The 27552-nt window shown below is 27.6% G+C and overlaps 1 protein-coding gene across 2 annotated transcripts in view; it reads left to right on the top strand.

Annotated features, from left to right (window-relative positions):
- Nucleotides 1-5754: 5754 nt before the first annotated feature.
- LOC107451515 (uncharacterized) overlaps nucleotides 5755-27552 on the top strand; it is a 66386-nt gene continuing 44588 nt past the window's right edge. Inside the window, exons 1-2 of one of the 2 annotated variants that reach the window (XM_087154995.1) lie at nucleotides 5755-6142; nucleotides 24113-24438. In XM_087154995.1, the coding sequence (XP_087011121.1) occupies nucleotides 6132-6142; nucleotides 24113-24438 (337 nt within the window). In that variant the 5' untranslated portion in view covers nucleotides 5755-6131. Of the gene's footprint in view, nucleotides 6143-9465; nucleotides 9610-24112; nucleotides 24439-27552 lie in introns of those variants that run through there. The other variant, XM_087154994.1, reaches the window with a different exon arrangement.

Genomic DNA, 27552 nt, shown 5'->3' with positions numbered 1-27552 from the left:
TTTGTATAAACGTTCCCAAAATTTTTCAAATACTATCTAAATTTGTATAAACGTTCCGAAAATTTTTCAAATACTATCTAAATTTGTATAAACGTTCCCAAAATTTTTCAAATACTATCTAAATTTGTATAAACGTTCCCAAAATTTTTCAAATACTATCTAAATTTGCATAAACGTTCCGAAAATTTTTCAAATACTATCTAGATGTTACATTTTCAAGATAACATCATAGAAAATTTCTTGATAGGATATAGAAATTCTGTGTTTTGGGGATATAATAATAATAAAAAAAAAAAACACTTTTAAAATCTTAACAAGATGATTTGAGCAACTGTAGCAACTGAAACAAATGGGAAGCTTTCGAAAATTTTAAGGGCAAAAAAACTACGCTGTGTATTGGAATGAAATCTTGTTTGTTTTAAAGTTGATCATTAAAGATTGCTAAAATATTTTTAATTTTTGATCTTAAAAGAGTTTATTATCAATAAAGCTCCTTTTGGTGGATGCTGTCACAAAAATAAAAATGCCTGCTTGAAATTTAACCAAAGAAAAATAATATTGATAAAATCATTTTATCCTATAGGATTGTTGTTATCAAAAAAATGACTATTTAAAAAAGGCGATAATATCAAGACTTGTCTAAAGTAACTAAAATAGTAAAGCATTAAGTAATAACATGATTCTTAAGTTTTTGGTAAAAATATTAAAAATGATGTTTTTAACAATTAATTAAATATAAAACAATAGAATTTTTTCCGCATTATTTGTTTCCGGAGAGGTTAGTGACTTGTTTGGAATCAGTTCCTCGTATTTTGTTGAGAGAATTAGCTCGATTGTTATTAACAATGACACTGTCAATTTTTCACCGCTTCATGAACTGAAAACAATACTTGGTATTTTGAGAATGTAGCTATTTAAAAGTAACTCTAATTTATATTAAAGAACGCTGAAAATTATTTCGAAATTCGAACTTTCTACTTTTTCTGCTTGGTTGGTTGATAGGAAAAAGAAACTATTTTAAATAATGAGATTGTGAAATTAACTTACTAAAAAGGGTCAAGTGAATAGGTAACATGAATTCCATATTTCAGTTGTAGTCAAAAGTTTTTTAGTCTTTTAGTTCATAAAATGTTGAATCATTTTTTTATTTTCAATAGAAAATATTAAGTAATTTTATATATATTTATTTATGAAATTTATTTATGCCCATATTTATATTTATACCCATATATATCCATATATACTCATATCTACTCATATATACCACTTATATGTACCCATATTTATGAAACAAAATCAATACTTAATAAGGTATCTAAATTTTTGAAATGACGTAATTGTAAGACATTGTTAATGCAATTCCAACGATACGTTTTTCAATGCTAATCTTTACGTCCCGTGGTGTAAGAAAATGAATTAATTAAAATATTTATTACAATTTCATCAAAATATTTATTAAATTTTTAAATTTCACTGCACCTTTTTATCTCAAACTGCTGCAAAATTGAAGCCTTAACAGTAAGAATAATAGAGTAGAATAATTATTTAAATCAGAAACATATTAGAATAATAACTTTTCTCTGATGAAAAGAATTGAGAGTAAAAAGGGAGTGTTAAGAATAAATAATTAATGCGGAAGTATTAATTATATATTTTTAATGCCAAATTTAAGGAATTTGGCTATTAATCTCAAAAATTAGCTCTAATTTTATATTGAATTATTTTTCCATGTATTGTAAATAAATAATACTCATAAGAAATGGAGTTCTTAACTGTGTATGGGCATCGGTTTTTAGCGGAATGAAGAATTTTTGAAAAACTTAATACACTTCAAAATTTCTTTATGAGAAATCCATAAAAAGTAGGAAATATAGTATTATATACTGAATAAAAGTAAAAAAATAATTATTCAGAAATATTTTAGCTTTCAATCAGTAAAAACCATTTTCCTTTAAAAAAAGTTATAAAATTTTTTAAATATATAATAAATGTAGAAGTTCATGAAATTTTTTTACTAAATTTTTAAATAATCTAACGTGCTGTGGTTTCAAACAACTAAGACTTCGATAAATTATGTATTTTCCATCTTTCGTGTCTGTTCTTTAGAAGGATTTATAATTTTATTATTTTTTTTTTGGTCAAAAAATCTTGATAGAAATATACTTAAAAAAAATCAAATAATACTTATTTTTTGGTCAAAAATAACAAATTAGTTTCAGATTTATTTTAAATTTGCTTTTCTAAATTGTTTTTCATTTAAGTTTCATTCTATTTTTCATTTCGTTTTCTTCTCATAAATAAACGAACTCCAATTTTAAAACGATAATAACACGTACGTTTTACATAAACGATTTTAACGATTTCCTCCTAAAATTCCATGAAATTGTAAACAATATTGACTAACTCCACTTAATTCATAATCTTTAAGTACAAATTCTTGAAAAAATAGTTTATTGGTAAATAAAAAAATAAAAGTAAATAAAAAACCAATCAAAAATGTTAATACACGAGTCTGTAAGCCATATAGTAATTAACGCAGACGACAGTTACTTCCAATGCTAAAATGATAGAATAGAATTCATATAACATATTGAACTAATGCAGGCAAACAAATAATAAACGAGACGGGTCCATGTGTTTGTTGCTTTGCTTCTTTCATAAAATCTAAAATTGTAACATTAATAAAAACGCACGCATTTTTAGACTTTTCACGTGTCAGACGCTTAAAAGTATCGACTTTTCCATATTCTTCGTTTAATTTTTTTCTTCTCTAATTCATAGTTGGAGGAATATGAGATTTAACAGCTGGAAAATCTGTTTTTCTACTTAAAATGGGAGTTATCGATTCCGTTAAAGAGTCAGGCACCTGGCAAGGGGGGAAAGGGAAGAAGCACACCTTTCTATCAGGTGTTGGAAAATTTTAATAAAAAGTAAAATCTTTTGTTCTTCTTTACTGAAAAAAGCTGTTTAAAAAATCTGTCTGCCATATTTCTTTATTGCTGTAGAAAATAAAGTTTTTTTCTTTTTTAAAAATGATTTAAAGCTTATGGCAACTAATATTTACTTAAAAGAAAACGCTGCATTTAAATTTTCTGAACAAAAAAAAAAAGAATCTATTTTCAAATATTTCTCTGTTTACAAACTAGTGCTAATTCACTATATTTAATTTTATTTAACGATAAAGCTTTCAAATTGAAAATTAGAAAGCGATTCCAAAATTCCATTCTTCATGATTATCTTATCAAACAATCGTCTTTGAAAATCGAAAACGATTCTGAAGTTTCATTGTTCATGCTAATTTTATTAAACAATCTTATTTGAAAATTAGAAAACGATTCCAAGTTCTACTATTCATGGCTGTTTCATCAAACGATCGTCTATGAAAATTAGAAAACTGTTCCAAAGCTTTGTAATTTGAGGAGTCATTTTATCAATCATTCGCATAATTTTTCTTAATTTAAAGAAATATTTAAAGACATGTACAAGATACTTTTTGGTTAATAGCTTTTTTTACCTTAAATCCTGGATAAAATTTAAGACATTTGAAATAAAAATGTAAATTGCTGAATTTTCTTTCTTTTTTTCTTCTTCAAATGATCATAAAGATTCAATAATAAAGAAAAGAAACTTAATAAAAGTTAAATGCGAAAAAAACTAATCAGAAATATTGTATTGCAGTCGATGTAAATATTTAAATTTCCAACTATGTAAGTTAAAATGAAACATATAAAAACATTTATTATTTATGATATTTCAACATTTATTCCGTCATGTTTAAAATATACAATTGTTATATTTCGAATAAATTACGGATAATTTGGATCTATGAATAACAAAGTCATTTACTTGAAATATCAGTAGAAACAAATATAACTTAGCGAGGTATTTTAAAAATATTTTGGTATTTGTTTCCGAGAAAAATAGTTTTTAATGAATGAAGATAATATTCGACAGTTAATTAATTTTAATTCAAACGAGAATGTGATTTTATTTGTTATTACAATCATAGCATAACATAACGCAACCATAAATAAAAATTAGTCTGATAAATTTCTCGATTAGAATTTTTAAATTATTCCCAAATATACAAGAAAATAAACAAACCATTATGACTATTTAGAAGTTTGTTATTGTTTATTATTTTAAGAAATTAGTTATGTTTTACAGATATAAATCAAAGTAATTTTATTCCTAGAAACTAACCATTTTATACATTTTTAATGGAAAATTAAATTTTTGTTCAGAAAAAAATATATTTAGTTGTTAAATTTTGCAAAAATCACTCATAAAAAAATTCAAACAATTTTAGTTCTTTCACAACTTAAGAAGGTTTGTATTAATTTTATGTTTGATAATAGTAATTTTCATACACTTTGAATTCATATTTTCTTACATATTTTCTCATCACTGTAAAAAAACAGTGTTGTTGGCATCATCTTTGGATTTGAGGTAAACTAAATAAACTGTAGTAAATAATCTAAATAGTACAGAACTGTAGTTATCATAGAAAGAGTTATATAACACTGATAAAATAACAATTGTTTGAAAGAATTAGTGCAAATATATTACGTATTATAAAACTTATGCTTTAAACGAAATGCTTTTGCAACGAAGCCATATATTGATTGCTCTTGAAAATGTGTTGTTAGTAAGCAAACAAAAAATGAATAAGTAAATTAGTAAAACTATATCAGTGAAAAAATAAAGAAAAATGTGACTACATGCACTAAGAAAACGAATTTTAATTTCCCTCGACTTTATAAATGGCACCAAAATTTTTTCCGGAATTTCAACATAACTAATTGATTATTTCTAGTCAAATAGCGCAAAATACGGTAGCTGGTGTACTGAACTAAATATAAATATTATTTGTAATAAAAACGAATGGTATCAAACTAATTCTGGGACATAAATTAAAAATAAGCAAAAAATAAAAATAATAAATAAAGGGACAAAAATTATCAGAGATTCGTGGGCTCGTGGAGCCCATGTTAAGCTAAAGAAGATGAGAGGAAAACAATCTCTTAGTAATCAGGACAATTATGCAAAATAATTTATGTTTTGGCAAACTTATCATTAAATTGTTGTCCAAGTTTTACTTTAACTCTTAGTTCTTATGCTTATTTTTTTTATCTTATTATTTTTCTTAGCAAATTATAAAGGAAGGTATTCTGCTCTCCCACGGATGACTGTAAAAACGTTGTGTGCACAAACTTAAACTATAAAAAAATATTTTCATATAAATCTATTTTTATTTAAAAAAAAAAATACTTTTTTACCTCCATCAGAAAAAATATTCCAATTAACTAAATAGATGTACTGATACAACAAAATAAAACGAAATGTTTGAGTAAATGTAGTTTTTTTAGACCACTTAATCTGCGTGTGTCAAAAAATAAGGCTTGCGTATTTCCTGCAACTTGGTTCCGAATTCAAAGACAACCGCGATATCACTTCATGCCATGCTCACCCCTAACTGTTTCTTTGATCGCAACATGTTTGACTGTCGTTGAATCTCAATTATAACGCTATCATCGGGTGCACATTGATCTTTTTTTTTCTTTATCTATCCTTGTGTGTCGCAGACCACCCCTCATCAAAAAACTTACATCTGTCGAATTTCACTTTTCTGGGAATAAGGTTGATCCCACCAGCAAACCGAGACTCAAAGTGGATTTGGACGAGCTCACCCCCCTTGTAATACAGCACCTGGCACCCCCTTTTCGCGTGTTTCTAAATGCATCGCTAACTTTCATTCTAAAAAAGATAACAATTCGAACAGTTTCAAGGTTTGGGAGGAGGCGGCTGGACACAATGTGATCTTTAGACCGAAACTGTAGAATCTCCAGAAAAAGAATCCAATGTCTCGAATTAAGAGAGAGATAGTTACCTTCCTTAACATTCTACTCAAAGACCTTCAGTGATTTCAATGGATTGCTGGACACTAGAAAACCTTCATTAAAAATAAATGAAAATACGTCGGATCATTTTCTGGAGGTATCTGAAGAGTTATCTACTATTAAATCTTTACTTAGCGTGATTTTCTTGAGAAGTTTGCAAAGAGGAATCTCACCGTTGGCGATTTGGAATTTTAAATACAAAATACATTTGGATTTTACCAATCTACTCTCATGACAGTTTGGTAAGTACATTGATATGTTTTTAAGTAATCTGAGTTATGCGCACAAATCAGAAAATATTATTTCATTCTAATATAACTTAGAGGGATATTTTGACAACCTAACTCTTTAATAGAGGAAAGAATCGTTAAATTAAAATTTTTGATTTTGAAATTAATTATAGTATTAAAAATAAAATAGCAAAATATACTGCGTTTGTCATTTAAAAAAAAAAAGAAGAAAAGAGTGATTTTATTTACGGAGAAAAGGTAGAGCAACAATATTTTAAAAAGGGAAAGTTCAAGTTCAGAGGAAAAGTTTAAAATAAAATGCAAATCAGCATTGCAATAAAATATAAGAATGAATTAAAACAAAAACAGAATATAAAAATAAAAAGATAAAGAGTAAAAATAAGTCAGAATAAAATCAAGAAGAAATTAGAATTGAAAAACGTCATTAAAAATAAGAAATCTGAATAGAGAGAACATAATAAAAAAAGGAGAAATTAGAAGATAATGCGAAGCAAATTATCTGAATTTCAGGCAGGGACATCGCTTTGTTGTGCTATCAGTAATTGATTGTTAATTTTAATTCCAGTTTTTAAATAACAATGAAGCTAAAAATGTAATTAGTTAAAAGTAGTTTTGCCTTTTATTCCGTCTTTGGTAAAAAAAAATATCGCAGAATTTAATTTTGAACTCAGGGAAAAAAGAAATGGAATCTGTCCCTCAATAACTGCAAAAGTAAAAATAAAAACAATAATTTTAACTCTATTTGATCAGTCAAAAATAAAAAATGTGTTTGGGTTCATCCAAATATTTTTTTAAGCTTAATTCTACCTAGAGACATAAAGCTGAAAACAATGCTTTAAATATAAATAAAATAATTTACATTTTGCACTAGTTTCACGTTATTCCAGCGCGAAGATAAGTTTGCTTTCTTTCCGTTACAGTTTATAACCAACATTTAAAAACTGCTTGAATAATATCTTCTAAATTGAAAGAATACAAATCAGTCGAAAAAATTTATGTTCTTTTAGAAATTGTATGTTTTCGTAATATCTACTTTTGTATCTTAAAATACCACCTGTTGAAATTAAGGTAAGCATAAGCCTATATAAAGTTAGCATATTAAGTTTTTACTTTAAATAAGTTCAAGTTCGAACTCTGTGATATTCTGAAACTTTAATGGAGATAAATATTAAGCATGTATTTAGCCAAAAAGGTAGTAAATAGTGCTGACAAAATAATGTTAATTATTGGGAAATTTTTAAAATTTTTTCATTTCAATTTTTTAAAGCTATCACAGTTGCAAATTTAGATTTTTATTCTAATATATAGATACAATGGATTAAACTTTTAAGGTAAGAGAAATGTCTTTATTTATATATATATATAAAAACATTACATAAAAATATGTTTTAATTGCTTATTAAATGCGTTACTTATTATGCATTTAGGCCATGACTGCATTAAGAAAGAAATAATGTTTACCCTAACTAAGTCTAAGGAATGAAAAAAAATTAAATATCTATGAAATTGTAAAAATTTAATTATTTCATGGGTCATTTTGAAATATAATAATAAAAGGAAAAACAAAGCGGAACAAAAAAAAATTCAATTTGTAAGTCAAAATTTGTTGAATCAAATTAAATTTGTTGTATTTGTATTTCTATTAGTTATTAAAACAGTACATCCAAAAAAAAAAATAAATAACTATCCTAAACGCTAACATAATTTTAGGAAATACTATATTTCATACTCGTCGATGAACAGCCGACCCAAAATTTTAGGTTTACGACTATTAATGCTCAACTCAGTTCCGTAGCCTCGTAATGTTGAACCCAACCTCTTGGATCAAGTATTTGGAGGAATTTACCTTTTGTGGAATACTTTTTGATGGAACTATCCCGCATTTGCGTTACAGGGAGAGGAAAACCCCGAAAACCTCCCAATGTTAGCCTTATGGCAAGGAGGGACTAACCCATGTTCCGTTTACCACTGAGGAAATTTTACATCAGCATTGTGGTCAGTGCAAGCCGGATGCGGAATTCGCATCGACCAGTCATCGCTAGGATTCGAACCCGGTTCTTCTCATTGGAAAGCGAACGCTCTATCCCCTAAGCCAACACGACTCTAGGAAATGCTATTTTGTTTTATAGCCGTCGTTGAATAGCCGGCCCAATTTTGGATTTACATCTACTAATGAACCAAATTCAGAGGACAAGGGAACTTCTGGACCAGTTCTCCCAGAGGTATTGATATGTTATGGGACCTTGGAGGACTTTGTGACTCCGTCAGATTTAACGTGCACCAGTCACCATTTAATACACGGGGACTCTTCGGCTGGTTGGATTTGAACTCCCGTTCTCACAGACACGAGTCTAACGCCCAACCTCAACCAGGCTATCTCGGTCCAAGGAAATACTATAGTACTGGAAAAAAAGTATTGACGTGAAGCATTAGTTGTTTGAATGAAACGTTTAAAAAGGTACAAGATTCCGTACCGGCTATACAGTGCCAAAAAAAAAAACATAACGTACGCACGTAAATAAATCAAACGGTAAAAGTCTAATGTAAAAATAAAATGGGAATCAAAAATTATCAAAAGAGGAAAGAGACCCGTATTTACTCGAAAAAGGGGTGAAAAACTAATGAGAGGGTGAAAAAAGTATTGAAAAGAATGTGACAGTACGAATCTTGCTTGGTTCTGTGTGAAAAATATCATCCACAATATTTATAATTTAAATTTTGAATATCAGATTGAGAAAAGGGTGATTGTGTATTCCTTACGAACTGTGCATAATTCTGTATGATAATTATAATTTCCATTATTTACATTTTAAAATCTGAACACCAGAAATTGAAAAAAGCGATTAATAGTTTTTATGCTAATTCCACGTGGATCTGTAGGACAAATAACACTTCCAAAATTTATAAAGAAAGAAAATAAGGCAATAAGCAAAAAAAAGCTATTACCTATTAAAAAAACCTATTAAAAAAAAGCTATTACTTATTTGTTAAATTTGAAAGCATTTATGCAATAATTCTTTCCTATTCGAAAATCCAAGTTTTCACCAAATCTGTAAGTAATCATCAAAGAAACTGGGATAAAATAGAAATAAGTATTGCGCTTGACACCAAAAATGAGAGAAACTGGGAATACCAATAGCACTATTTAAAAAAATTATTCTAACAGTAAAAATACGATAATTAACGTGAGTGAAATGGGCAAAATTGGGAGGATGTCGATGACACTTGTTCGGGATGCGACGAAAGAAGAAAAAAAAAGCACGTGCATTTTCGCGAAATCGACAACACACTTTTTCCCCACCTTCAAAGTAAGTGAGTAGGCGAACTGCTTTTGAGATGCTCGACCAGTTGCCTACGCTAGACCAACTCATAACCTCTTTCATATTTGTTTTTCTCCCAAATCATTCTCTCCATCATTAGATCTATTCTGACCGGTAATCTTCAAACATGCATCCTAGGTATGTTAAAGATCAATTTATTACTATCGTTACCAATTAATTACTGAATGTATTATATTTGTATGAAAGTTATTAGTTTATCAGCATAGTTAGAAAAGATAGGTGCACATTAATTAATATTTAAAAAAAAAAAAAAAAAAACTGTTTCATTTCGTATATGTATTTTTCTCAAATCATTATTCAATGATTAGTTTAGTCAAACCGGTAACCCCAAAACATGCATGCTAAGTTCATAAAATATTAATTTATTAGCTTTTGGTTAATTAATTATCATTGGAGTTGATACACGATTTTTGTACGAAAGATTAGTTATCAGCATAACATAGCAAAAATATGTGTGCCTATTTATTTATAATACTATAATTATTATTATAGTTTATATACAATATTTGTATGAAAAATTTGTTAGTTATCAGCAGAACATTGCTAAAATGTGCATGTTAATTTATAATACTATAAAAAGTATGTTTCATTTCGTGTAGGTATTACCTCCAAATCATTTTTCAGTCATTAGTTTTATTCAAACTGGTAGCCCCAAACATGCATACTCGGCTTATACCATATCAATTTATTAACTTTTGATTAATGAATTATCATTATTATTATAGTTGAAACACAATATTTGTACGAAAGATTAATTTGTTATTAGCATTACATTGCTGAAATTCACATGCATAATAATTTATAATACAATAAAAAATTATATTTCATTACGTATATTTGTTTCCTTAAAATCATTTTTCAGTAATTAGTTTTATTCTAAACATTAACCCTAAACATTCTTGCTGGGCATGTAAAATGTCATTTTTTTAGCTTTTGAATAATGAATTATTATTATTATAGTTGATACACAATATTTGTTCGAAATATCAGTTAGTTATCAGCATAATATCATTTTTCAATCAGTTTCATTCTAACCGGTAACCCCAAACATGCATGCTAGTTATGTGAAATACTAATTTATATGGTTACGACTAATGAATTATAATTATAGTTAATAGACTATATTTGTACGAAAATTTAGTTATCAGCATAACACTGGTAAAATATGTACAGATTAATTTATAATACTAAAAGAACTGTGTTTCATTTCGTATATGTATTTCTCTCATATCATTTTTCAATCATTAGTTTTATTCTAATCGGTTACTCCGATCATGCTCGCTAGGAATGCAAGATATAAATTTATTCACTTTTGACAAATTAATTATCACTATTATTATAGTTCATACACAATATTTGTGCGAAGATTAGTTATCAGCATAACATTGTCAAAATGTGCTTATTAATTTATAATACTATAAAAACTACGCTTCATTTCGTATATGTGTTTCCTTCAAATCATTTTTTAATCATTAGTTTTATTCCAACCGGTATGTAAAATGGCATTTTTTAGCTTTTGACTAATGAATTATTATTATAGTTGATACACAATATTTATACGAAAGATAAGTTAGTTATCAGCATAATATTGCTAAAATACATGTGTATATTAATTTATACTGCTAAAAACTATGTTTCATTTTGAATATGTGTTTCCTTTACACCATTTTTCAACCATTAGTTATTCCAGCTGGTAACCCCAAACATATATGCTAGTTACGCAAAATATAATTTTTTTAGCTTTATTACGTAATTAATTATCCGTATTATTAATTTATTTAAAACAAAATATTAGTATAAAAGATAAGTTAGTTATCTACATAATACAGGTAAAAATATTATTTCTCATTAAACTATTCCAGTATAAAACTATATTTATTTCGTATGTGCGTTTCTTAAAATCATTAGTTTTCTGACCAGTAACCATTAAACATGCTTGCTAAGCATGTAAATTATTAATACAATCACTTTCAGCTAACTATTTATTGTTATCATAGTTGCTACACAATATTTGCATGAATTTATAATTAGCTTATCGACTCTAATATTAGATCAGCACATTTAAAGCAGAGTGAACCATAATCAAGTGCATCAAATAATATTATAAAAACTACGTTTTGCTATACAAATTATACAAGCAAATAAAAAATTATTCCTTAAAGAAGAGTTCCTTTAACAGTTTTAAATAAGCAGTCAATAAAACAGGTACGTTCAAACGTATTCAAACTTTTAGCGGAAAAAGGAACTATATTATATATAATTTTTTCATTTGCATTTACACATAATATGGTTCATTTTTGCCTCACAACTTAAGATTTTAGTATATTGTGAGGATATTTAGATGTAATTAAACAGTTATATGGTTTAACATTCTTGTATTATTGTTCAAAGATTATTGTTCTGATTTTGTGGTTATATTCTAGATATTTTTTTCCCCTTTATGGAATAGAGTCAATAGTACGAATTAAATAAATTGTGCAAAATTAAGTTTATCAGTGGAGTTAGTTTTGAAAAAATTTTATAGAATTAATATTGATTTTAGAAATAAGAAATGTTTGAATTCTTTTAGATATTTTAACAGGCATAGAACCCTTGTATCGTCCAAATTAGATGCGTCTCTCATGCGGTCTTAAGATACATGTTAATAAGAAAGTATATTCACTTGATTACACAGTAATATAGTGCATTTGTATCAATACAAAACAATATCACGATTACAGTGATATTCCATGCCACTTGTTAGTGAAAATTGGTCCACCTAATTATCAGATAGTTTAGAATTTTTTTTATCCTTCTCTTTAACCATAGATTGAGACTGGTCTACCTGATTAACAGATAATTTACATTATTGTTTTAGCTCCCATCTTATTCTTAGATTATATTAATCAGGCTTCCTCATGAGGTATACTAATTCATAAATTATTAAATTACTTTGAATTTGAGGTGCCAAGAAGCTTCATAAAATTATACTTCTTCAAAATTTAAAATGTTGTACATTTATATCACAACCTACTTAAATGAATTTTTTTTCATGATTTTTGCGTGATGATATTTAGAGCCTATACAAAAATTCGACATATGCCTATGAAGTTCAAATATTTAACACTTACTAAAACAAGCTATTGTCAAATGTTGTAATTTGGAGAAGCTGTCTGCGGGGGATAGAGCATTCGCCTCCCAATAAGGGAACCCAGGTTCGAATTCCAATGAAGGCTGGTTGATACGATTTCTGTTCCCTGCTCGCTCCGATCACAGTGCTGACGTAAAATATCCTAAAATCCATCACCAACCCAAAAATAATCAAAATATTCTATATAAAAGAAACGGACCAACCTGAATAACTTTTGATCTAATAATCGGTTCTTCACATTCTAAGACTCTTTCTTAATGGTTCGGGAAGGTGACCTCAACTATGTGAATTAATTAGTGGCAGACGATATTTTAAGTTTCAAAATCAGACACAAAAATGTACTTCTCTGAATAAACTTACCTTTTTTTTTTAACGGATTCAGATCAATCTGGATCAGCAGCAATCTGGGAAATATGGTCCTGGTAGTTTAGAGAGTAGTCCAAAGTTGGGACCCCTTATTGTTAATTTGACCTTTTTTGCGTATTTCATTATATCTTAAGAACTTTTTAAGCGAATTGAAAATTTTTTCACACAATTATAAAGTTAGTTTATTCGAAGATAATTTCACTCAAAAAATAAACTATAGTAAATATTTTTTTTTATCATTTTATTTAATAATAGTCGATAATATGTTGAATTCTAAGGTTTACAATTTTATACGTAATTTCAAAGTACGTAATTTTACATGGCAAAATACAAAATTTGAGTGAAATCGTTTCTGAGAAATTGAATTATAAGGAAGTCGTTTATTTGAAACTCAATTTCCCAGAAACTGTTCAACCGATTTCTCTCAAATTTTGTAGTTTGCCATGTAAAATTACATACTTTGAAATGATGCAAAAATTACATATCTTTATATTCAAACTCTTTTCGATTATTATTAAAGGAAATAACGAAAAAAAATTTGCTAAAATTTATTTTTTTGCATACGATTTATCTTTGGATAAACGTATTTTATAATTGTTTACAAAAAAGTTTTCAATTTTTCAGGAAAGTTCTTGAAATATGGCGAAATACGCAAAAAGTTAAATTAACATTAAGAGTTTCAAACTATGGATCGCTTTCCTGACCAAACTATGGGATCATATTTCCTAGTTGCGGCTATCTCATATTTTGGGGGTCCAAAATCCGAATCCGTCGAAAAAAAGGCATGTTTATTCAGAAATAAGACGTTTTTGTGTTTGATTTTGTAACTTAAAATATCGTCTGCACTAAATAATTAGCATATTTCAGGAACTCCTTCGTACCATTAAAATTGAGTCCTAAAACGTGAAGATCCGATCATTGGATCAGAAGTTATTCAGTGTGTTTTTTTTTGGCACACTGTACATTATAATTGTTTTATAATTGTGTAAAAATTAATATTAAATAGCTAATATATTTTTATAAAATGTAAAAATATTTAAAGCAATTAATATCTAACTATTGCTGTGGATTTTAAATGTTCTTTTCTTTGATTTGGCATTTAACTCACATAGTTATTGCCGACTCGAAATATTAAACTGTGCTAATTGAAATAAAATGCTGCTAGTTAAATAGATGATATATTTGAGGTTTCAATGTTACAACATGTGTGAATAACTAATTATTAAATGACGAGTCACTCAGAGTAGATGATTCTTTTTTCATCGAACTTTCGAAGTTTTTTTCCTCCATTTTTTATCTTGTAAGTAAGGACATTCTCAGAGAAATCGGTACAAAGTTGAACTAAATTAAGATTGCTGAGATATTTTGGTAACGGTATTATGGTTGATCTCACTCTTAAATTTCTAACAGTATAGGCATAAGAACAAAAACTAATTTTTTTTCCTCACACAATACGATTTTTGCTTTTGATTGTAACATACTTATATTGTGCTTGAAAGTAACATACTTAAAGTATATTAATGAGAAATATTTAAAGTATTAAAAAAAGTTTACAAAATAATTGTTTTGTTTGTCATGGAAACTTCATTTACTGCACTAATTTTTAAGATCTTTTTATTTTTATTTAGTATAATTATTTAAATAAAACTGTGTTTGCGGTTTATATCAGATTGGGCTTAACTGTAAAATAAAAATACAGTGAGTAAACTTCATTTATTGCACTAATTTTTAGGATCTTTTTATTTTATTTGGAATAATTATTTAAATATAACTGTGTTTTCGGCTTATTTCAGATTGGGTTTAACTGTAAAATAAAAATAATACCGTGAGTAAACTTCATTTATTGCACTAATTTTTAAGATCTTTTTATTTTTACTTAGTATAATTATTTAAATAAAACTGTGTTTGAGGCTTATATCACATTGGGCGTAACTGTCAATTAAAAATAATACAGGGAGTAAATTAGAAATAAACTGTTGTCTTAAAACTATTGCTAATACATATTTTTCTATTAAAAAAAGTCGGCTTTAAAAACAAAATTGATTTGCCCTAAATTTTGATGAAAGTAAAGTTATGAAATGAAAAGTTTTCTACTAATTTAAATTTTCTCGCGGTTAAAAGAAATATTATTGCATGATGAACAATGATTTTCTTTGTTAAAATGTAGGTTAAAACAACTTAAATACACACATTTTTTTTTAACTATTTTTCTTAAGAGTTGTTTTCTTTTTTATGTTGCTTCAGTTCATCGAAAACATAAATAAATTTTAAGGTCTTTTTTTCAAGCTGGAAGTCTTCTGCTTTTTCCGTTTTAAAATGTACATGTTCAAAAAAATATTTCTTCTCTACTTCTTTAATTTGTATTTACGATTTTTTACTGCTATATTTCGTAGTTAAAGGCGTTTAAATAAATGATATTAATGTAAAATCTCTCATAAAATTTGTTTTATAATTCAATACTTTATTATATTTAGTTATATATACATTTAAATAACTTGCATGCAAATCATACAAAATAATTTTTTTAGAAAAAAACATATGCTTATTAATGATAATGATACATAATTGAGACAATCTTTTTTTTAAAACTATAAGCTTAAACTCACACGAATGAGACTGATTCACCATTTGACTTGACATAAGAGGTTGTCAAAAAATATACGATTGAAAATAATAATGATACATAATTTCCCACCTGAGTATCTTTAATTAGAAAAGTTGAAGTTCGCAAAATGGCATTGATACATAAGTCTACACAAGAGATAATTTTTTAAAAATACGTATTTGAAAATGACAATGAGATATAATTTCCCACTAGAGTATCTTTTCTTAATAATACATAAGGTGTAATTCGTCATAATGTTTTCTGAAAATATGTGCTTAAAAATTACAATAATACATAGTTTTCCATGAAAATATCTGTCCTTAAAATTTAAGATGATATTCATATAAATGATGAAAATAGAGAGTCAATTCTTTGAAAGCATACCTAAACTTTGAAAGCATTTTTCTTCAAGGTATCCAACTAGTTTCAACAAATTTTTTTCAATATTAATATAAAATTTTAAAAAACTAGTTTGCTTATTATATATTATAAAAACTTATAAGACTAGCAAAGAATTATTATTGTGAAGGGTCATTTTTAAGTAAAAATAAAGAAACTTTTTTCATATAAGCCAAACACTGTAAAAAAAATTATATCACCTAAAACAAAAAATCCTTTGAGTAATTCATTTAAAATGATATCAACTCTGTTTTGAACTATTATCTTAAAAGCAAGTGAATATACTGTTAAGTTAGGGATCAATGTAGTTAAAAAAAGAAAATTTTTAAAAATTTCCGCACTTGACTTAGCGAAAAAACATGTATAAAATATGAAATTCTACTTTTTTCTCTTAGTCTGTTCGAAACATGTAGGGGAGAGGGAGGCACATGTGAATAAATTTTTTCATTTCTTCATTTTTCAAAAAATATCATCAATTTCTCACAGTGAAGAAGTTCATATGTTTAAATAGTCTTTTCTTAGTCTTATGGAATTTTTTGAGATTTTTCAATAAAATATTTCTTTACTTTATGATATTTTAGAAAAATGACTTCAATTGTTCACATGTGCCCCTATTGGGGGCACATGTGAACATGCCTGGGGCACATATGAACAAGATTAAAAACAAAGCAATCATCATATTTCAAAGAAAAAAATCGTTAATATGACAGATATAGATACGCATTATACTGAAGGGGTTGTAGCTTACTATGTGAATTTAAATTGTACAGCAGTACTGTCAATAAGAAAATAATTTTTCAGTTGTACAATAATTTTTCCGCTGTAGGGTTTTTCTCAACTTCATGTTCCTCAGGAGTTGTAATGGGCCTTTTTCTTTCTTCTCTAATACTCTGTCATGTTTTTTTTTTCATTTTTTCTATCTTTTCATTTGTAGCTTTAGCAATTCTATCTTTCTCAGGTGTATCACTTAATAAACGTGATGCGTGATCAATCATTTAATAAAAAAAAATTTAAAGAAAAGATTGATAAATTAATTATGGAAAATTAAATAATAATAATTTTAAATGCATGCACATTTTTTAAACTTATAATATTATGAGGATAAAAATCTTAATACTATGTAGGGGCACATGTGAACTGTTCATATCTGCCCCAGATGTTTTGCTCACAAGTGCCCCATCATCCTACTTAAACCTAACTTGAAAAATAAAGAATTTTTAATTGAGTAAAAAAAAAAAAAATAATTGTCATAAACTTACCTGAATGTTCATATAATGGTCTGAAATAGTTAATTTTAGTTTATTAGTTGATTTATACTATGCTATGATTTATACTATACTTCACTTGAAGAAGCGAGTGATTATAATATATAAAACACCAACTGATACATAGAAATTGTCAGCAAAATGTCTCATTGTTTTGCAGAGAGGTAGAACTAGTACTGCCATCAATTGAAAATTTTTCGCGATTTTTTATTTCAAATCATATTGGTAAAACATACCATGTTCACATGTGCCCCCTGTTCACATGTGCCCCCTGTTCACATGTGCCCCCTGTTCACATGTGCCCCCTGTTCACATGTGCCCCCTGTTCACATGTGCCCCCTGTTCACATATGCCCCCTCTCCCCTATGTTATTATCATAATATTATGTATCATATTTTAATTATATCTATTCTCACATATTATGTATTATATCTATTATCGTAACTTATGTATCATATTTTACTATGTTCATATTATGTATCATATTTTAAGTGGTGTGAAATGTGCAAAAATCTTATTTTGAGATAACGCATTTAAACACTTAAAATGAGTCTGTCCTTCGTTATCACCTTGCACAAAAACGGGTATAGCTTTGTAAATAAAAGGAGTACAAACAATAGTAAAATATTTTTAGAAAGCTAAGAGTACAGGAATGTAAATTTATAATAAACTCAATATCAAAAACTTTCCAAAATAATTATGTTTTTGCACTAGTTAGGTACCTTAAAATGTTTTTAAAGTTCATAAAAAAAATTTGAAAGTGGTAAATAAAATTTAAGCTATTATTAAATTCATATGAATTTATTGCAAACTTAATTTGATGCAAAATTAAATTCAGTTTATTATTTCTATTTGTCCTTTTTATAACAACATAAATGAAAGATTTTCTTAAAGCTTCAAAACGGAAGAACAAAACTGTCTAAGTTATTTTGTAGTAATAATTCAAGGATGTCCTTGCTGCATAGTTATGGCTATAAGAATTAAGTGCTCTTTTGTTGTTTTTCCTTGCCTTGTACCCTTTAAGTCAATCTTTGGGAGAACATTTTTTTCATGTCTTAAACACAGGTTGTATATTAATTTTACTTTTCCTTAATAATATCTTCCAAATCTTTGTGGCTTCGTGCGAAACTTTCTTCCTTAACGGATATATAGTTTGGAAATCCTAATTTCAAACACGAAACTTTTTTCTTAATTGTCGTTTTTCATTCAATTTTTCAATTGCACGTTAAGATTCGTGTAACCGATCAGAAAATGATGAAATACTTCAAAATTACTTTGCTTTTAAACTAATTTAGGAGAGCTGTTATTTTGACCAAAAATCACATTTTTTTTTTATTTATAGTAATATTGAAACTAAAAGATCTCTGAAACAATTTTCATAGCTAATTACCCCTAAATTAGTTAGTTACTTTACTATTGAAACAGCCGTATACATTTGTATTTTATAGACTAGTTTTAATGGTTAGAATAATAGTATAGGCTAATTCATTAAAATAAGTTTCTAATTCAAACTACCCTATTTAATACTATTAAAAAAAGTTACTTTGAATATTTTAAATGAGTTTTAAGTAAAAACTAATTGTACACAATATGAATATATAGAGGAACTATTCATTTTTGAATTGCTCTATTGTTTAAAGGGAATAAATAAGGTTGTTTTTTTTTTAACTGCAACAATAACCTCTCTTTTTACACGAACAACCGTTAAGTACAACCGAGAACGAATTTGCGTCAGCAGATTTGACTCACTAAGAAAGAATATAAATAGTATACAATTTATAAATAAAAAATGTATTTTATTGTAAAATAAAATAAAACGAAACACCTTGATAAACTTATGAAGTGATAAAATTTTCGTTCCCAAAGTAGCGATCCCAAGTTACATTCCTAAACCTACGTTCTCAACCCTTTATTCTTGAATTTTAAAAAAGTCAGCTATTTAAAATTTGATTTCTCAGGAACTATTCGTTGAATTTCGTAAAAATTTTTTATTTTGCCATGTAAAATTACATTCCTTAAAATTATGTAAAAATTTCTATACCTTACAATTCAAAGTTTTCCGACGATTAATAAATAAAATTATAAAAAATAATAAAATGTTATTAAAATTCATTTTTTGTGTGGCTTTATATTTGTATAATTGAATTTTAATTGCGAGCAAAATTTTATCAATTCGCATAATAAGTTCTCAATATATGGTGAAATACGCGAAAAGTAAAATTAACATATAGGGGTCCAAACTTTTATTCGCTCTCCTGACCAAGCAATTAAGATCTTTTTCCCAGATTGCTGCTATTCCCAACATTTTGGAAGTCAGAATTCATAATCCATCGGAAAAAAAAGTAATGTTTATTTTGAGAAAGTACGCTTTTATGTGATAAATAAATATTGTAATCAACAAATAAATATTGTGTGTAGGGGAGAGTGGGGTCAATTGTAACAGGGTACGATTGTAACAGAGCAAAAATTTCGAGTGTCGGGTTCTAGATTTGGTTCCTAGGTGGCGCACAAGGTGTATTTAATAAATCTACATGTACACCCCTGCTGGCAAAAATTTTTATGTACTTTTGAAAGAGTTACATTGCAAAAGATATTTTCACACTATGTAAGTACTTTTTTTGGTATTAGAATACTATATTGTAACAAAGTAATTTTGTTTAAACAAATAAAAATTATTGACCGAATATGTAAGTGGACACCTTAATTAACATTTCAAAATAAAAAAGATTAGTTTTGTTAATTAACTAGCATTGTTTTTTAACAAATAAAGCTGAAATGGCGTCTTGGGGACAAATGTAACAATAAGTAAAGGGACGAATGTAACAGCTGAAAATAAATAATCTTATGTTTACAAACCATTACTTAAGTCTTTAAGAACCACCAATAGTTTCCTATATCATTTATATTATGTTGCATGTGCATTATTTCATTTGACACCTTTCACAGCATAAATTAAAATTTTAAACCCCTTAAAGTTAAAAGTTTAACCCTTTAGGTCTCTGTTCATTATTATTTTTACTCCTAAAATATCACTACTATTTTGATCAATAAAAAAATATATCACAACTATGATAATATGTATAATTAACTATGTTTTAGTTGAATTTATGAACTGTTACAATTGACCTCGTAAGTGGGGATAATTGTAACAAGTGCACGACTGTCAAAAATTGTTAATAACTAATATAATAAGATTTAAAATAAGGTATTTATTTTTTTTCTAGTAGAGGATAGTCTACTTTACTCGTCTGTCAATTAATACTAATAATATATTTCATTTTTTGTTAGTTAAAAATAGTTAAGTAAAAAATTTTACAATTGACCCCACTCTCCCCTACTAACCAATTAGCATATTTGAAGTCACCCCCTCGAACCTTTAAGGTTGAGTTCTAGTACGAGAAGATCCAATCCTTAGATCAAAAGTTATTTAGGGTGTTTCGTTCTTATTTGTGCATTGTGCATTTGAAAAGTCAATGCTTGCCCTAACATAGAAAAAAAAAGGTTTGTCTGATTATATAAGCGAATAACTACAGGCAGTTACGCAGATATTTTTTAATATAATTTTTTTGAGAATATCGCGTTTAATTTTAATTGAAAATCGTCCTGAAAAAATGTCTGGAATATTTTTACAATAAAAAACATGCCAAAAATGGAAAAATAAAAAAAAGAATTCACTTTTGCTAACTTCAGAAAAGAATAAAGTTTTAAATATACATTTTATATCTGAAGTCCTTAGCTGAAAATTGAAGATTGCTCCTGTTATGAGTTCAGCCAACTTGAAAAATGCAGCTTCGAAAAATAAGCCTTTGAAGTTCGTTAAACAAACCGTACAGAGCTGCTCAGAAATTCGAACTTCTTAGACATTTTTCCTTGTCATAAAACTTTAGGTGCATCATTTTAGAGTGCAAAAACACCCACTAAGTTTTTTCTTCTTCTAAATCTCAGAGTGGCTTTTTCCCTTAACTAACGACTTCAAGTAAACTGTTTTTAAGTACAGAAGTCTCACCCAATGTTGAAAGAAATAATCTTACTCTATATGCATTCATTTTAGCCACAAGAAATAAAAATTGAATACGTTATCACGATTACAATATTACAATTTCTTTTTGTGCTCATTAATGATGGCTAGTGCAAGTTCAAAGGCCACATTTATTCACATCCTGATTGAGGATAGACAAGCCCCGCAGCATTTTAAGCCCACGCCACTTCGTTGCCGCCTCCGTCAAACCAAGGTCAGAAAATCTTACCAGCCATTTACTGCCTTGCAAGGGCGGTCATATACCTTCAATTTCTTTCGGAAAATTTTTTTTAGATCGGAAAGTTCTAGGAATTTAAAGCTAATGTTTGTCCTATTTTTTTAATGGATATCATTTAAGTAAATGGGAATTAACAGATCAAAAGTGATTTTTTAAAAATCCATCGTTGTGTCTACATTGTTGCAAAGAATGGACAGCTATTTGGCAATTGGATTGCTTTCGAGTACATGGTTGCATTTTGAAAAATAATAAAATACCCTATCTTTTTGAGAATTTATATCCAGTACAAATCTTTATTTCATGAACAATGCTGAACAGCTGATTTACATTATAATGAAAAATAACTCAGAAGCTCGTAGCACTGTTAGCATATATGACTTTAGAGTCCAGTTTATCTATAACGTTTAATTCAGTAATCTTATTCTTTATTTTATAACCGTTGTTGAACAACGGACCCAATTTTACGGGTTTACGACTACTAATATTCAACTTAGTAGCCTTGTAATTTTGAACCCAATCCAGAAGACAAGGGAATTCCTGGATCGAGTATTGGGAGAAATTTGCCTTCTTGGAGATTTTTGATATTTGATAGATTATTCCTACTTGTTTTTCACCACTTTATTTACATTGTTATTTGTTGACAGCAATATTTTACTTCAAAATGATTTATGAGGTCCCCAATTTATTTTTTAACTTTAGACGCTTATATTTTGTTTGTAATAAAATGCTTTTGCTCTTATAACGGCTCTCCGTTGCTATTATTTCCTTTTTCGTTTATCATTTTTAAATTATAATATCTCAAAACTGAAAATTGGTGCCTGATATAATGATACATAACAATGTTTTATTATGTGGAGAGAATCAAATTCCTTGTTTTATTTTAACAAAAACAATTGTTTAGCAATTCCACGAAAATTAAAATTGAAAAATAATTATCGTAAACAAATTAAAATCCATGCAACCTCGAAGTACTCTAAACAGAAAAAGGAGAAAAAAATTGTTTTTAACCTGTGGATTTTCTTGCTCTGCAATATTTATGTGTACATAATTAAAATCTATCAATAATAGAATACCATTTTCACAACTAAAGCGAGATCCAGCTTTGATTCCTTTAATATTTTTTTTTGTATATTCAATATTTTTATCCGTAAAAAAGTAAAAAAAGTACTCGCATTAACGCACAATTTATTTCGTTAGTCTTGTGCTAAAAAATACCAAAGAAAATTAATAGTTTACCGTGATATTGATCCGAAATATTTATCCTCCTTTTAATTATTAATTGTTTAATTTCTCTCCAAGAGTTCGCTTTAAAAGTTAACTATATGACATACAAAACCATATAACATATTTGAAGAGTGCTATAAACTGTATTATAATTTCTTATCAAAAATCGTTTAATTTCTCTCAGAGAGTTAGCTTACAAAGTTTATTGCATATCGTACAAACCATGTAACATATTTAAAAAGTGAAATAAACTGCATTCTAATTTCTAATTAAAAATCACTTAATTTCTCTCCGAGAGTTAGCTTCAAAAGCTTACTATTCAACATACAAGACAAAACATATTTTAAGAGTGCAATAAACTGCATTCTTATCATTCATTTAAGGGGCAGAATGCGAATGAGCTTAAATTATTTAGTAAGGCAATGAATCTTAAAGCAAAGTTTAGACTGATTCATCGTGACAGAGCGAATTTGTCGATGGATGATAACTAGTTGCCAGATTCTGTTGTTAATATATTTTGTAAAACGATCTTTGCACTTTCAGTCTGGCGCCTATCTACAATCTCAAATGGCTTCGAAGTAATTTCTAGTTCCTTGAGGGCCGGGGAAAAAAGTGCTCGCGCGTGATAAATTAGTTTCTCAGACAAATTAAGGATGATTATTAAATAACTATATCTCATTTGTATTTATTAAGTAAATGGAATGCTTTCATTAGGCCTTATCTTTGAAACTGCATGGATTGTACACAATCAGTAAAAGAAATCTAGTTAATTTTGATCGGTACTATGAGAACCTTTATGCGGCGTAAATTTAATGCAACTTTAATAAAGTTTAACCCTTTGACGCAAATGGAACACCGATGTCCCATTTAAATATTTTTTTCTGACGTTATAATTACAAGAAAAAAAATATTTTGGTATTTGTTAATTATTAAAAATCAATCTAACAGTTACTGAAAAAATCTGTTAAATTATCGGAATTATATTTGCACTAAAATATAAAATCCAAAATAGTAGTTTGAAACTTTTTTTTCATTCATATTCAAAAATTTATCAATAATTGATATTATAAATTAAAGAAATTTTATTTATGAAATACTGTTTCTATTAGATCTAGCTAACTGTAAATAAGTAGGAATTCCAAAAACTACTGTTTTGGAATAAGCCGTGTCTGAAATTTTCTACATTTAACGCAGAAAAAGACATCGATGTTTAATGCAATATTTCATAACCACAATTTATTGAAACTAATTATAATATTTGCTACGTATTTTGACTTAAATTAAAACAAAATAATGAAAAAAGTATGAAAAATATGTCGTAGCTAAATAAATATTTCAACGAAATTTTTATCTGCAATTGCTTTGTTCCTTACAGGTTTCGAATTATTCTTTTAACTGTTCTGCTTGAGTTATGGCTTCAAGTATTGATGTCCTCCACAGAAATGGTCGAAGTTCCAATAATTGGACGAAAAACTCAAAGAATTGTATCGAGAGTTACTCGAGGACTGAGATTACACAAAAGACAACTTGGACGATTCACTCAACATTTGAAACCTGCAAAAGAAATCGATCCTATACCTGAAGGACCTAAGGTTCGTATGCCTAGAATATCAGCTGATGAGATGAAAAAATATATAGAACAAGCTTCAGAAGTGGTACGAGTAAGAATGGAAAGTACAGAACCAAGCATTTACAGAAGTGGTAAGCGCAATTTCATTAATCTCTTCACTGCATAAGTATAAAGGAATACAGCAAAAAAAATATTTAACAGTTACCTACATAAGTTATATGAAGATAAACAAAATATGAATTGTACTGCCAGGGACTAATAATTTTAGGTACTCATACGTGGAACTCCGGTTTTAACTAAGTAAAAGAATATAAATATTTCAAATGTTAAATTGCACCTAAAATAGGAACAAACATGCATATTGTTATATTTTTTAAATAAAATGATGAATGGCTTTAATAATTATTTAGAAAACAAAATAAATTTAAAAAAAAGTTTTATCTAAGCACAATGCAATACTGCACTAAATCTCAGTTTCAAAGCTGTTTTAATTATGCAAACCATGCAAAATAAATTATTATTCAAAAGAATCTAACATTAATTATAAATAAATACTTATTTCTTGGGGCAAATATTTCAAAATTGTGGAAAAAAACACAAAAGTTGAAGTTATTAAATGTATGTATGTACCTTAATATAAAATAGTTAATTGAAATACGCATAAAATATTACTAAATAAATATAAAATTAAATACTCATAATATTATGAGATTTCATTTGACTATTATTCATTTGACTTCTAAATTTCGCTATACGTACCAAGGTACGCATGCGTGGACCAGCATGTTTTTGACTGTATTATTTTTGAATTTTAAGTAAATATAAATTTCATACGAATCGCAGAACTATTATGTCAAAAGAAAAATATTATTTTCAAAATAACTAAATTCTATGATATTTAAATTTACTTACGTTTTCGAGCACGTTTATTTAACATAATTTTTCGAAAATCACTTCTGATTACGTCTGTTTCTATTCAAATTACTTACATGTTCTGCATCTATTGGAATCCCCAGAAAGCTTAAACGCCCTCGAATGTTTCAGTGAGGGTAAATCTATGAATTTTCTTTTATGCAAAATAATAATAATCATAATTTTTATTGATTAAAAAAAATTAAGTGAAATTTTTGTAACGTTCACTACAAAGAAATTGTTTTTATTTAAAATGCGGTTATTCTACAATATTCAGCTACATTGGGAGTGTGATCGAAACATTATCCATTTTAAATAATTTTGTAAAGCTCAAAATTTGATTGTTTTCGTTTTGTTTGTAAAATGCTTTTTTTTTAAAAATTTTTTTTGTCTAAACTAGTCAGATGGGGATATCCCTTCTAAGTTTAAGCACGTTCCCCATTTCCGGAAATAAAATTCCGTATGAAATATAAGTTTATAGTTATTTTTCACAAAATGCGATTCTTCAAATTATTTCATCGCCAATAATAGTTTGAAAAACATTATCAAAAGGCAAAACAAAATTGGCGAAAAACAAAAGTTTGGAGTGGCATAATAATTATTTTTTTGTTTGTTATTTAGGATAAAGAAGTTGTAGTTAGTGAAAAATAAATCAAAATGACAGGAAAATATCTAATCTAAGTAAAGTGACCAGATTTATAAGTCATGATCATATTTATAAGCCAGTACAAATCAGCGGAGCATCTTCAAAAAATTTAACGATATGAAAACATCCATATTTTTAGAGAAAATATTAATTTATAAGTACATCCAAGATTTTTGTAAATTAATGACTAACATCAGGTGCAGAGCCATCTTCATCGAATTTGATTTCATTACTAAGAAGTTTTCAAATATCATATATTTTGCATTAGAAAAGTAAAATTTATGAGTACATGATTATTGAAATTTGTTTTCTTTTTGTCTGAAATTATTTTAAGATGAGTCTGACGTTTTCGTCTGTTAGTTTTAGCATGGTGCATTTTTGTTTTTATTCTCTGTATTACAAAACTATCTTGTTGAAATAAAAGACATACGCGTTCCCGATTCTTTTCGTTGATATTTCACTACACATAAGAAAAAAAAGATTTCATGCTTTCAGTGAAATTCGTGGACATTTGCTGGCACATGTTAAAATTTTTTCCTCAAATAATTTGAAAACCGAGGACAATCAATAAAATTCGAGAACTGCTCTCAATAATTTAGGATGTTTGGTCCCTTTAAATATAAGTGGTAAAAATGAACTGTGTTTTAACTAACAGATGAACTAATGCGAGCTTTCGTGTTACTGAATAACACTTAAGACACTATTTTTGCATTCACACTAATAGTTTCAATGTGCTAGAAAAGTTCACTTAGTCTCTTCTTTTAAATAAATAGAATAAAAGTTTAATCAATTTAAAAAAAATAGACTACGAGTACTTTAGTCTATGGTATGGATAGAATAAAGTAAATCAATACCTTATTCCGAACCCAAATCTGTTTACCAACCAGATTTAAAAACTTTTTTCCTTTTATTTTCTATGTAAAAATAATGCTTTTTATGATCACAGGGAGTCAATTTTTACATTTCCGACCTGTAAACGTCATTTACTTTTTCTATGCTTATATAATTTTAATATACAAGGTGTCTTCCATTCAATTAGGCAGTTTGTAATCTATACTGAAGAATAGTTTAATTGAGTCGGGTTACACCCGTATGCAAGACAACATTGTCACCCAAACTATATTTGAAATTTTCCGCTGTATGTCCTGAACAGTTTAATAAATCAGTAACATCCATGAAATCTTATGCATGCTTTTAGTATTACGATCGCCAGCTTTTTTTAATGACAAATTTATCTTAAAGTTTTTAGTTAAATTTAAGGGCAAAAATACGCTTAATTTTAACTTTAGCTTAGGATTAATTGTAGCGGTTAATAGTTACATTTAAAACTTATAAAATTTTGAAGGAGTGAAGGAGTCAGTATGTTAAGTCAAATCACAAAAAAAAAGAAGAAAAAAAGATAGGCATGCGGTCTGATACTGAAAGAAGCGAAATGCGATCTGATACTGAAAGAAGCATAATGCGATCTGATACTGAAAGAAGCATAATGCGATATGATACTGAAAGAAGCATAATGCAATCTGATACTGAAAGAAGCATAATGCAATCTGATACTGAAAGAAGCATAATGCAATCTGTTACTGAAAGAAGCATAATACAATCTGTTACTAATATATTACGTAAGGATGTTTTAGGTACTGATGGGCTTGCCCTATCCCTGCTTTGTCAGCAAACAGCACAGGTTTTT

Source organism: Parasteatoda tepidariorum, chromosome 11 (assembly GCF_982258835.1).
Source record: "Parasteatoda tepidariorum strain Cologne lab strain chromosome 11, Ptep-v5.0, whole genome shotgun sequence".
NCBI lineage: Eukaryota > Metazoa > Arthropoda > Arachnida > Araneae > Theridiidae > Parasteatoda > Parasteatoda tepidariorum.
This window is presented reverse-complemented; position numbering and strand designations above follow the sequence as displayed.